A 12,645-nucleotide genomic window follows, 5' to 3' on the forward strand; every position below is an offset into this window, starting at 1 on the left:
TAGAGCAACTGAAGATTTGTTCTTCTTGCTTTCACAAATATCAGACCCAATACATTTGTGTAGCAGATGTTTTTTATCTTGAATCTAAGATCTGTTCTTGTTACTGTGAAAAAAGTTCAGGCTTCCCATCTTTAAGTAGTCAACTGTGTTTTACTAAAACTGCACAACTGATGTAAATTGGTTAAAAGTAACCTTCAGCAATGCCTCATATGGAGGATTCTTGTGACAGTTGACATGAGAACTTTCTTTTAACAAGAAGACTTTTGAAAAAGAACCTCCCTTTAAGAGGAAGACTTTCCAAAAAGCTGAAGATCATCTCTTCTCGCTTTATGAGGCATTGCTTAAGGTTCCTTTTTAACCAGTAAATTTAATTGATTACGTTTCAAAAACAACTTTAAATAGGTGGGTTATGTATATATATTCTATATATTATATACTGTATATAGAATATATATAATATACATATATATGTATATATAATATATAAGCTAATTATTTAGCTTATATGGAAAGTAACTACCTAACTTTCAAATGTTGTATTTAACAGATTTGAAATTTAATATTTACAATTTTCAATTCAAATTTACCTCATTTTTAACCTTCAAATTAGTTAAATTTATTGTTAAATTTCAAATTTAGTTTAGAATTTTCAAGCTAATCAAAATTCTAAATATTACGTTTGAAAGCTAAATAAAGCTAGACAAATATTTATCTGGTGAATTAAATATTTTGTTTGGAAATCAAAATTTAGCAGGTATGACGTCAAAATTTACACACACACACAAATATGTACACATATATACAATATGTGGTGATTTTGCATCAGTTTGCATAGTGTCATCATTCGGATGTGGGAGGAGCTTGGTGGCGCATGCGTGATACGAAATATACAATGACAAAATTATATCAAATTGTTTTTAAACCCTTTAAACGAAAAATGTTTTAAAATATTTGCTAATTACGCAATATATATTTTATATGAACGAAAAAAATATTTAGAAAATAATAAACGTCTTCCGATGACGTAGTGTCGTGAGGCGGAAGTTGTTTTAATCGCGGAAGTGAAGTACAGTAGTGCTGTTGTTGGAGCTGAATATTGAGATCACATTTGGGATTCTTTACAACGTTCACGGTTTATTTATTTATTTTTGCTTTATGTAGGTTTCTGAGAGGTTCACGTTCTCGGGTAGACCAGGTAAGAATAAAACAAATTTCACTTTCTTTTTTATAATTGTTTATTTTTTTCTATCAAACCGTTGATAAAGTTGACGTTAGCTAAGTTAGCACAGCTAACGCGACGTCTTTCGGAAACATTGATCACCTCCTCCTCAGGGACACGGATCGATACAAGGACCGGTTATGCAAGGCTGAAACGTATATTTATGGCCCCCGTGTTGTTGTCATTGCGCCAACATTTTTTCCAGAAGAGCTGAAGGGAAGGAGAGTGGGGCTGGAAAAATGTTTGAATTTTGTTCTGGAAAGTTGTTTCTCCAACCAAGCTTCATTTTGTCCAAATGTGTTAACTTTCTCGATTTTCCTCTTTAATTCCCTTTGATTTCTTAATTTGATTGTTGTTTATGTTCCAAAATATAAAAAAAACAAATTCCAAAACAATTGTGTTTGGATTGAAACCATTATGATCTGCAATTCACATTTAATGAAGACTAACACGGCCTTTTGTGAAAGGAACAGAAGCGCGTTGTTTCAGTTATAATTTAATTTCAACTTACTTTTTTATGGTGTTTGTTTTTAAATCTAACAGTTCTGTATTTTAAATTACTTTATTGTGCAAGTATGCTAATATAAATTGTGTTAACAAGCCCAATGAAATTAGACTAGTTAAAACAGTATCAATGATGAATGCATTGCCTAATTTAATTTTAAGTATTTAAAATGATGACTGGTTTCCTGGTTTGATTCAAATCACAGGACAGCAGATGAGGGCTTTATTTAGACAAAAACATGTTGTCCTTAAGCTCATGTTAACCTTGACATCCCACATGTACAGGTGCACATTAATGAACCAGGAAACACTTAAAATTAAATTAGTTAATAGGTAATGTCACTATACAAACGTTTGATTTTGTTCATTTAATTATTATAGATTAAACTAATTAAAATCAACACTCAGTTTCTCTGAACATAGATAAGACCAATAAATAAAACATTTTTCATTGAAAAATACTAACAGTCATTGACTCCCTCCACAAGGAGAGTAAGTCACAAGAGGTCATGCTCTCGTGAGAATAAGTCACAAAAGCATGTCCCACTGCTTAGACAGTGGGACATGTCTAAGCATTATGATGGAAACTAGAGTGGAAGGAAAAAAGTATGATGTAATAGTTTGTCAGGTATTCATAAACTTTGGTCTTCTGGCACTCCTGGTTAATCTCACCAGACTAAGTCTGGACTAGTGGATATATAATTTGTTTTTAAACAATCGTGTGCTCAAGAAACTAACTACCTGTTGCCAGCCCTCGGCCTTTTCAATAAATGTTTGGTTTTGAATCTTAGAAGACCACAATGCTAAGTCTGAGCTCAAACTTATAGTAGCTACTTGTATTTAGTTCTCGTTTGAGAGGTGAAATGTCAACAGACCAGTAGCTTGATCGAAGAATTCATCACTCTGGTAGAAAACATCAAAACACTTTACCTCCTCCTCACCTTGAGGTGACATTTCAACCCCAACCGGGAGGGAATAGTCCACCCACTTCTGTCTGCTGCAGTACAAGCCAAGAATAGTGAAAACATGTGTAGTAGTACAAAAAGTGTTTTAATGGTGCTCTACTGCTCCTTTTATCTCTGCCACACCCTCTTGATCTAAACCATTTCCAACTAACCGTCCCTTTAACCATTTGGGAGTATGAAAGCTGTGCCTGCTGAAGGACAATTTATGATGACAGATTCATGATGTACCGATTCTTTATCAAGGTAAATAAGGTGTGGTCTCACATCTGTCTTTGATTCTAAGCGGGATTATTGTTTTTGATCTTCAGATACAAAAAAAGAAATTCCTTACTGAGGTTGGCCTGTTTGTCAAACAAATGAATGACTTTGTTTGTAAGATGTGTAAAAAGTTTAAAAATGAGTTGTTACTGTTGACCATGACATAAAAAAAAAGAAAAAGCAACCAGTGTAACTTTTATTGCTCTTAAAGAAAAGTTAAATGTAGTAAGTCATATTTTTCAAGTTTCTTCAAAGAGCTGATGGCTGTGGGAGGAAAGGATCTCCTGTAGCAGTCGGTACTACAGCGGGGCTGATGAAGACTTTTAAAGTCAAAATTATAGATAGTTTGAACTAAAACATATACAAAAATAACAGTCAATCAACAACTTCAATCAAGATTTAAAACAAAATCAAATAAAAAAAACAAAAGCAATAATAAATATTGTATAGATCAAAAGATGTAGGCTGAAGGTACTCAGTTTATATTTTTATTTTATATTTTTTTTACAAACAAAACATTTCCACTCCTCACTGCTTTAGTGTTGCAAATATTAACAGAATACACAAAATCAATAATCAAAAAAGAAACAAAAGTTAGAAAAGTAAGTAAATCATGAAGGTTTCAATCCAATTCTAGGTTTCAATCATTTTATGTTTTAATTCCCTTTTGAACAGTGTTATGTTATTAATCAGTTTAAGATCCTGGCTACAGAGATACACATACTTTTTAATGTATGTAGGAAATTTCCCTACCAGCAAATATCCTTCAATAATTTCTGAATATTTTTTGGACCAGGCTATTTATTTTGCTTTGTATATATACATCTTAAATTTGACTAACTCTGCAAAGTAATACCATTGTCTAAAAACAAGTATGGTTTACTACCCTTAAAGCTTTTGTTTTTGCAGAATATAAATAAATTGGAGGTTGGTTCAGCAGTTATTCCCCCAAAGCTCTACACAATATGACAAAGGGAGCGGTAAAAGGGAGTTGTCTGAAGCATATAATGAACAGTAGGTCCAGTTTTCCCCTGACATCATTTACATGAGGTTTCCAACTACAGTTTTGATCAATATTTACATATACCCTTTCCAGCCTAATTTTTATGACTTTGTCTCTCATAATTATGACTTTAAATCCAGTATTATTGACTTCCTGTTGGGCTTTTATTTTTTTGTTTTGTGGTGGAAATTAGATCACTTGCTCCAACTGAAGCAGCACTTCCGCTAACCATTTAATCACTAAGACAGCAATGTCAAGGTGAGTAAAGTGTTGGAAAATTGACGGCCAGGCTCCCTTTACCTCTCTATTTTAAAGTGTTTGTATTCACTAAAAGACAAAAGCACAGAGTGTTTTCTAAAATGGTCAACAAGGGGTCAGCTAACCTGATTTTTAAGAAAAGAAGTAACAAAAAGCAACCAGAAACTTGTTTTATTTTTATTTTTATAAGCAAGGATTTCATTTCAGATTTGACTCATTCTCAGACCTCGTTAGGCGTAGCTATTAGGGATGCAAGTTATCAATTAATGAGCTAATCTAATGACTAATTGATTAGCAGCCATTTCCTTAGAAACATGAGTTTTCTTTTGTATTAAGTGTCAATCATTTTGCACTAATGTTTTTTCAAACTTAGAATTAAATTTTAACATAATTTTGTGTCAGCTGTATTAAATACTGACTGTATAAACTGAAAATTCTGAATTTCTCACATTGTTAAACTGAGACATATTTATAAAATATAACCAAACAAACCCCTCTTAGGTTGCTGAATAGAAAAATAAAATATACAAGATAAAATGTATAAAATATTTATAATTTAAGGGGCTAGTTTAAAATTTAAGGGGCTAGTTGAGTGTTTATATTTCAAAACAGAACCACTTTAAGACCATTTTGCATTTCAAACTGGACTTCTTTGGATCGTTTCTCTAAACCGTTCTGTTGTTGCTGCCATCTTTGTTTCTCAATCAACTGGTTCCGGTTCCAGATGACAGGCAGCATCCTCTTCTACAACACAAAAGACTGTCTAAGTGGCCGTTATTAATTAATCAATTGGAACAAATTTTAGCCTAATAAACCATGAATAGCAAGTAGATATGGACCAGCGTTATCCTTGCATATTTGTGTTAGTCAGCTGCCCTGTTTCTCCAATCTGTCAGGTTGAGCCGTTAGCTGACATGGCGGATCACATGGATGTCAGCTTGCCGCCCGAAGAGCGAGTCCGCGCTCTGACCAAAAGAGGCAGCTCAGTGGAAGTCAACGACGACGTGCCGCCACGACGCTACTTCCGCTCTGGCATGGAGATGATCCGAATGGCCCACATCTACACTGAAGAGGGAAACATCGAACACGCCTTCGTACTTTACAATAAATATATTACGTGAGTGTTTTGGGGGGTTTTCAAATTAAGTCCAAGACTTATCGCATAGACCACATTGAGCAATTGCCATAATTTTGTTGATTGTTCTGAAACTGATTCTTATTTCTATTTTAAGGCTTTTTATTGAAAAACTTCCCAAACATCGGGATTACAAGACGGCAAACATCCCTGAGAAAAAAGACACCGTGAAGGTGCCCAAGGAGTTTGGTGTTTTACCATTTATCTAATTGTGTCTTTTTTCTTTTCTTTTATGTTTTTGTGGAAAACTCACTGCTTAACTTTTTGATTCCTCTACAGAAACTCAAAGATGTGGCGTTTCCTCAAGCAGAGGTTCTCAAACAGGCTCTTTTAAAAAGATTTGAACAAGAATATGCTCAGTATCTGGTCAAAAAGGTAAGGCGAAGCACCAGTCTACTACAAAAGTGTCCATTCCCCTGAAACTTTGTTTTACATTTTATCAGTTTATTTGTATGGTATATTTCCATAAATGGGGTAATTCAAAGGGTGTTGCATCATCAGAATGGAAATATAACCACAAGTGAGCAACAACTTTACATCCAGTGGCAAAATAAGGGAAAATGACACTAAGTTAAAAGATAACTACACTTTAAGATGTTATAGTTATTATGAATCAAATGGAAAATGAATCTGGCTGGGGTATACTGGGACCAGACCAGTTGGAGGCAATCTACCGGAAAACAAATGGGGTTTCAACGTTGATTTAAGGAACTCACTGTTTCTGCTATTTTTAAAGTTTTCTGGAAGTTTGTGCCAGATTAGAGGAACTTAAAAACTGACTTTTGGTAACTGAGCCAGGTAATTGATTTCAATAATCAATTGATAAAGATTAATCACGATTAATTGATTATTGAAATAATGCTAAACTTATTTAGTACTCAATCATTAACTGGAGTATACAAACTCAAAAAGAGGCAGTTTTTGAGTGTGTATAGTCAAAATGTCTACATTAATCAATTGTGATTAATAAAGTGAATCATTTCAGTACCACAAACTAAGTGGCCAGACCTTTCACTCAGCTGTGGTTTGTCTTTCCTGCAGAAAGCGGAGGAGGAGGCCCTGGCGCTGGAGCAGTCCAGGCAGCGTGCGCTGGACGCCGAGCGGGAACGCGTCGCCGTAATGCAACGGCGGCAGCGGGAACAGGAGCAGTTCAGTGCCTTCGAGGAGATGATCCGTCGCCAGGAGCTGGAGAAGGAGCGTCAGCGAGTGCTTCTGGAGTTTGCCACGCCGTCCGCGCCTCCCGCCGACACGCCCCTCATTCCTGGCATCCAGGGCCCGCCGTTAGTGTCCCCCACCGTCCCGCTGAGCCCCGGCGATTCCGGCACCAACGACTACCACCACCATGGGCCTGCTGCTACGCCGGGCACGCCCGCAGCCGGACCGCCCAGCTTTGACCGCTCGCTCAAACCCGGGTCTCTGGTCAGCCCCGGGAACAACAGTGAGAATCATTTCTTTTCCCCGAGCTGCTTTAGTTCCTGTTTAAACTAAAGATGCACTGATCCGCTATTGAGGTCCTGACACTGAAAAAAATAATAGAACGAGCTTCACAATAAAAGGGTTTCATATCGATATATAATTAGGCCTGACACTGTGACCAATTTTGCTGGACAATATATTGTCCCAGAAGTTATTGTGATTAACAATAATATTGTTGTTTGGAGACCATTTGTAAGTAATATAGTGAAAGAAATATTAGTGCAAGAACACATTTTCAAAAACCAATACTTTAAATTTTAACACTGGAACTGGAAGACATTTTAAAACAACAAATACAATTTATTATGGAGTCTCTGTACACAAAAATGTCCTTCCGAAAAAGCATAGTTGAAACCAAAGCAGCAAACTGAAAATTTTTGTCATCCAGTTTTTGGCAGAAAGAGAAAACAATAATTCATGAAAATGTAAATTATTGAGATTGTTTTAAATTATCATGGGAGTAATTGATTAATTGCGACGGATCTCATTATTAATAATTCTCATTAATAATGAGAATTATTGATCACTTCTATGTTTTAAATATCTGAAATACTACCAATCAGATGGCGTGGCCTTTCCTGTTTCATCCAGTTTTCTCTCCATGTCGCTGTTTTTATTTTTAAGCAGCTATGAGGCGAAAACTTAAAACTGCTTCTGCGCCAGTTACTCCACAAGTCGTTGCTAGGTAACCACAGATTCTGCCAACTCACTCTGGATCAGTTCAGTGCATATTGTAGCTATTGATTATTGATTTGTAAGATTTATTATCTACTGGTATTGATCACAAATATAAGGCGATTTATATTGTTATTGGTTGATTGTTCAGCCTTAAGTCCAGGTGTCTGTGACAATGTGCCTGATGCATCAGGACAGATGAAGCTATTGGTGGATTAAAATGTCCTGAACTGGTGCAGCATTGTCAATAAGTTTGTAATTTATGTATGCGTTTGGTTTTCAGTCAATTCAGAGCTGCTTTTCTGTATCGTATCGGTATTGGCTGATGATGGAAATGGATAAAATGGACAGACTTTTCCATTCAGCTGCTGTTTTCCTCCTCTGTGTGGTTTTTGCAGGTACGATGGTGGATGCCCTCCGGCAGCTGGCCGTGCCTGCTGAGCTGTGCCGCAGCTTCCTGAGGCTGGCCGAGGCCAACACCAGCCGCGCTGTGGAAACCTGCGGCATCCTGTGTGGAAAACTGGTAAATCTGTGGCACATAGCAGCTCACACGATTTGTTTTATTAAATTTCTCAATGAAATTTGCACATCTTAAAAGTTTACAGTGCTTTGCAAAAATACTTATAGCCATAAAAAAAATCTGTTGTAAGGCCAAATTTGTTGGTATGTGCTCAAGAGAGACAAAATACAAAGTATTGACTCAGAGAGACGAAAAGCAAATGCACCGAATGGTTAAATAATTAATCGACTATTGAAATAACAGCCAACTAATTTAGTAATCGATTAATTGTTAACTGAAGTATTTTCAGTCGTTTGCTAAAAATAAAAGAAGAAACAGTAGCAATTAAAACAAAACTGTAAAGAAAATAATTCATTTTGCATTTAAGAAAAAAAACCCCATTTAAAAACATAAAATTGTAACGAACTGAATGTTCTGTTTTTAAGAAATATTTGCACCACGAATCCTGACGTAGGCAAGATGTTGCCAGTTGCTATGACAACAAGTATGTGTGTAGCGTAGCCGATACGGAGAGCGATAAAAATTATATTTTTCCCTTTGCTGTGGCGCTCTGCACTAAATTAATAATCCCAACGTCTCCAGGGTTCATTTTGTTAACGAATTGTTCCGCCAATGGGTGGAAAGGAAAAGGAGATCCTTTTTACTGAATTTCACATGTAAACAATAACATGTCTACCCACTCCACACATTTCAGATTTTATTTTATTATTCTTCCTCTTCAGAGTTATGTGTCACTATGTGGGATGACTGCATGAAATCCTAAATATATATAATCTATTAAAGTTCCTGGTCATTTATCAAAAGCATGACTCAGCATTCTTTGACTGGTTTGTGTTCAGACCAGAAATGCGTTCACTGTGACTCACGTCATCGTGCCGAAGCAGTGCGGCGGGCCGGACTACTGTGACACTGAGAACGAGGAGGAGCTGTTTCTGATCCAGGACCAGCACGACCTCATCACCCTGGGATGGATCCATGTGAGGGACAGGAAGCTGCTGGCTTCATTTCCTTCTTCCTTCCTTCCTTCCTTCCTTCCTTGCTTCCTCAAAAATAGATCAACTTTCTATTTTTCCTTTGATTATTGAACAGTTTCCATCTCTGTTCTGTTCATTTTTATTATCAGTTTCATTCCTACAAACATTATTTCTGTTAAAAAAAAGTCTTATTCTAAATTACGAATCAAACATTTTTGGTGTCTTTGATCGCACCTCGAAAAGTTCGGGAAACATCAAAGTTAGTTTTATGAATTAGAGAAAATCTACATTTATTATTGTACAATAAATTCCTTCAAATGCTCTGGAGGTTTTATGTTGTTAATGTTAAAAGTTGCAGTAAAATTTGATTTCGTTTTTCCAGACTCACCCGACGCAGACCGCCTTCCTGTCCAGCGTCGACCTCCACACACACTGTTCCTACCAGATCATGCTGCCCGAGGCCATCGCCATCGTCTGCTCGCCTAAATTCAACGAGTGAGTCGACGGAGAAGCCCGGCAGTTTTCCGGTCATTTCCGCTGTGATTGTTTCAAACCTTTTCTGATTGTTTTCTTGGTCAGAATCGGCTATTTCCGGCTAACCGATCGAGGAACGGAAGAGATCTCCTCATGTAAACAGAAGGGCTTCCATCCTCACAGCAAAGATCCTCCTCTCTTCACAGTGAGTATAAAAATTAAAACGTTAATTTCATTTATATATTTCCATCCAGATGCAACCTCCATTTGAATTTTTACGACAGTCTGAGCGGCTCAGTTTCAATCTTTTCACCCAATTTGTGCCACTTCTACAGTAATTGCACCCCATAGTTTTCAAACTGTGTGTTGTCTGAACAGTCATGTCTTATTTTGTCTGACTTTTATGGCATTAATGTGAGACAAGCGTCATAATTCTGCACCAGAAGAAGCCAGGCGCGGTAAAGAAATGCTGGGTCAGATTATTCCGCTTTATAACAAGGCAAAAATGTCTTCTATCTGCCAATAGAAGAAGAACTTTTTCATCAATATTAAGAAATTATTTACATAAAACAAGTTCCTAATTTTTGTAGAAATGTTATTTCTTAGTTTTGTCTTATTTCAAGTGTCTTAAGATGTTTGTACTAGAAACCAGATCTAAAGTACTAGATCAGATTTTGTTTTTTTGCAGTGCGAAAAAAAGGTTTTAACATCCTTCCGTTAATACCTTTTTTTATCGAAACTACCATTAAGATAATTCATTTTTGTATTTCCAGTTCAATGTGAAGGCAGTTGGTGCAGCAGGTCGAGTTGGTGGAGATACTTCCTCTAAATGCGTTTCTCCTTTTCAGCACGCAGGACATGTGAGCATCACGGATGACTCTGTGAGCATGATGGACCTGCGGTGATCTTCTGGTTCCACCCGAACACTCGAGGACTGTTTAACCGAACTGAACGTGTTTTACTGGAAGGAGCTGCAAACACTCATTTTATTTTCCCGGACGGTACTCAGACAAGCGCCGACCACGTTTACCGTTTATTTTGACTTTTCTTCTCAAGAGGAACTGTGTTGAAAATTCATGTAATTGCACTTTCCAAACAAGCAAACTACTATCAGACTCATGGACTTCTGACCCTCTTGTCTTTTCCATGCTTCTGTTTTTTATCCTTTATTTGTTCTCTGTTCTGCTTTCTTCTTTCAACATGTTTGTCAGTGATCACTGACAGGTGAGATTTTGATTCTGCTTGACAGATAAAGTGCCAAGGATGTGAACATTCATACTTTGTTGAGTTTTTTTGTTGTTGTTTTTTTTCCCCCAACTGTTAGAAACTCTTTGGGTTTTTCTTTTATTAGCTTTTGAAGTGATATAACTAATGAGATGCAAGCCAGCAGTAACTCAGGTACGCAGGCAGTTCTGCTGTTCCTGCCCGGTATTCAAGTTTCCCTTTATTCACAAAATGAAGAATTTAGTTTAAAATGTTATTCTGGTTTGTGACGGGAGCCATTTTTTGAATCATTTCTTCATTCCTCATGTTTGTTTTCAGAGAAAGGCTGATAATAGATATAAGCTTTCTACTTGTCATATGGTGGTGTGAATAAGCAGTTGAGTGTGGGCGGCTGCTGTGACAAGAAAAAAAACCTGATTTATTTTGTTTTTGCTTATTTTGTCGCTCTTAAATGTTTCAGATCATCAAGCAAATACAAGTAAATTTGAAAACCAGTTTTTAAGTGATAATTTAATTAATTAAAAGATACAAAGCTATCCAATGACTTGCTCCATTTAGAAAACTGTAACTAAAAAGCTAAATGAAACAACAAAAACAGCCAAATGAATCATAAAGTCTGTAAACAAAATTGTCCTTCAGAAAAGCATCAGAAAAAAATACTTTTGTATTTGCTAGAAAGAGAGAGAAAAGTGATAGATAAATGTAAATAGCAATTGAAGCTTTTTTAAATTTATCATGTGATTAATTGATTTATTGCGACAGTCCTACTTGTCAGTTTCACCATGTACTGTGTAAAATACAAAGTGAGTTAAAGGGGGCGGAGCCAGAAGCAGCTTTTTTGCATAAAAGGGACAGAGCCCTAAAACTTTCTGAAAGGAGCTCAAACAGGCTGAACTGAGGGGGTGAATGTCTTTAGTTCAGAATTATTTTGTACAAAAAAATTTAATTACCATGTTTTGTACAACCCATAAACCTATCCTAACTTGCTTAAAAAGAAGTATAATAGGTTCCCTTTAGACATCCAAGCTCAATTTCACCATTTTTGATGATTATTGTAGATGTAATAATTAACTCGAACAGAGCCTCTCTGCTAACTAAAACATCTCAAAACCCTTTGAGTTGTTTTGAGATGTTTACTAAGTAACTCCCATGAGTTTTGGGATGTGAGTGAACCAAAATGAGATTCATAATGGAGAAAACATTCAGCAGTGGAGAAGCTCTGCAGGGGAGGTCTGTCAACCAAAGTTACTCCAAAACGCATCGAAAATTCAACCAGGAGGTCACAAAACAATGTAGAGTAACATCTAAAGCATGACAGACCTCGGTTCTGTCCAAAGTCACTGCTGAACCGAAAGAACCAAGAGCTCAATGTTAGTTTACCAAAAAGAAAACATGAAGATGATGAGAATAATCCAAATCACAGCAGCAAGTCTACCTCTGAATGACTAATAAAGACAAAGAAAAGTGGCAAAAATAGTTGCTAGCTTCAAAACTTCATCAGGTTTTTTTTTAACTTATTTTTGTCAAATATTTAAATTTATTTATGATCTGTAACATTTAGGTGTGACAAAAAGCAAAAATTATAAAAATCAGATTTTTTTCATACCACTATATGTTACTAACATGTTCATTGTCCACATTGTTTTAATTTGATTGCTCCTTTCTTGTAGCCATAAATATCAATTATATGCCAAGAAGAAAATAAAACTTATAGATGAATTTGGTTGTTGTGCATTGAGTGTGGTCATTGTTACAGCCACTCATTGTGGGCATGAATGTTGCATCATTTTGGGAAGTTTAATCATGTGTTTGAGCAGTTTTAATGCAATAATAATAATAAAACAAAATTGTAGCATGATGCTACCCTCTCCATTCTGTCCTGCTACAGAAGGCCACAGAAAAAGAACATAGACAATGATTGGGAAGAATCTAATTAATGTGCTCTAGTGTTGAAGTTTTG

At 36.1% G+C, this 12,645-nt stretch overlaps 1 protein-coding gene across 1 annotated transcript; it reads left to right on the forward strand.

Moving 5' to 3' along the window:
- Nucleotides 1–1,061: 1,061 nt before the first annotated feature.
- LOC129366176 (STAM-binding protein-like A) lies at nt 1,062–12,404 on the forward strand. Its single transcript, XM_055039875.1, has 10 exons — nt 1,062–1,195; nt 5,104–5,324; nt 5,440–5,515; nt 5,622–5,717; nt 6,384–6,780; nt 7,892–8,016; nt 8,853–8,990; nt 9,370–9,482; nt 9,567–9,666; nt 10,310–12,404. The coding sequence occupies exons 2-10, from the start codon at nt 5,122–5,124 to the stop codon at nt 10,364–10,366; spliced, it is 1,305 nt and encodes a 434-aa protein (XP_054895850.1). The 5' UTR covers nt 1,062–1,195; nt 5,104–5,121; the 3' UTR covers nt 10,367–12,404.
- The last annotated feature ends 241 nt before the right edge of the window (nt 12,405–12,645 follow it).

Source organism: Poeciliopsis prolifica, unplaced genomic scaffold (assembly GCF_027474105.1).
Source record: "Poeciliopsis prolifica strain line A6 unplaced genomic scaffold, Auburn_PproV2 SCAFFOLD014, whole genome shotgun sequence".
Lineage (NCBI taxonomy): Eukaryota > Metazoa > Chordata > Actinopteri > Cyprinodontiformes > Poeciliidae > Poeciliopsis > Poeciliopsis prolifica.

Coding starts and splice junctions, on each gene's coding strand:
- LOC129366176 (XM_055039875.1), top strand. CDS start 5,122: ATGGCGGATCACATGGATGTCAGCTTGCCGCCCGAAGAGCGAGTCCGC. Junction 6,781..7,891: donor GGTCAGCCCCGGGAACAACA/GTGAGAATCATT, acceptor TGGTTTTTGCAG/GTACGATGGTGGATGCCCTC. Junction 8,991..9,369: donor TCACCCTGGGATGGATCCAT/GTGAGGGACAGG, acceptor TCGTTTTTCCAG/ACTCACCCGACGCAGACCGC.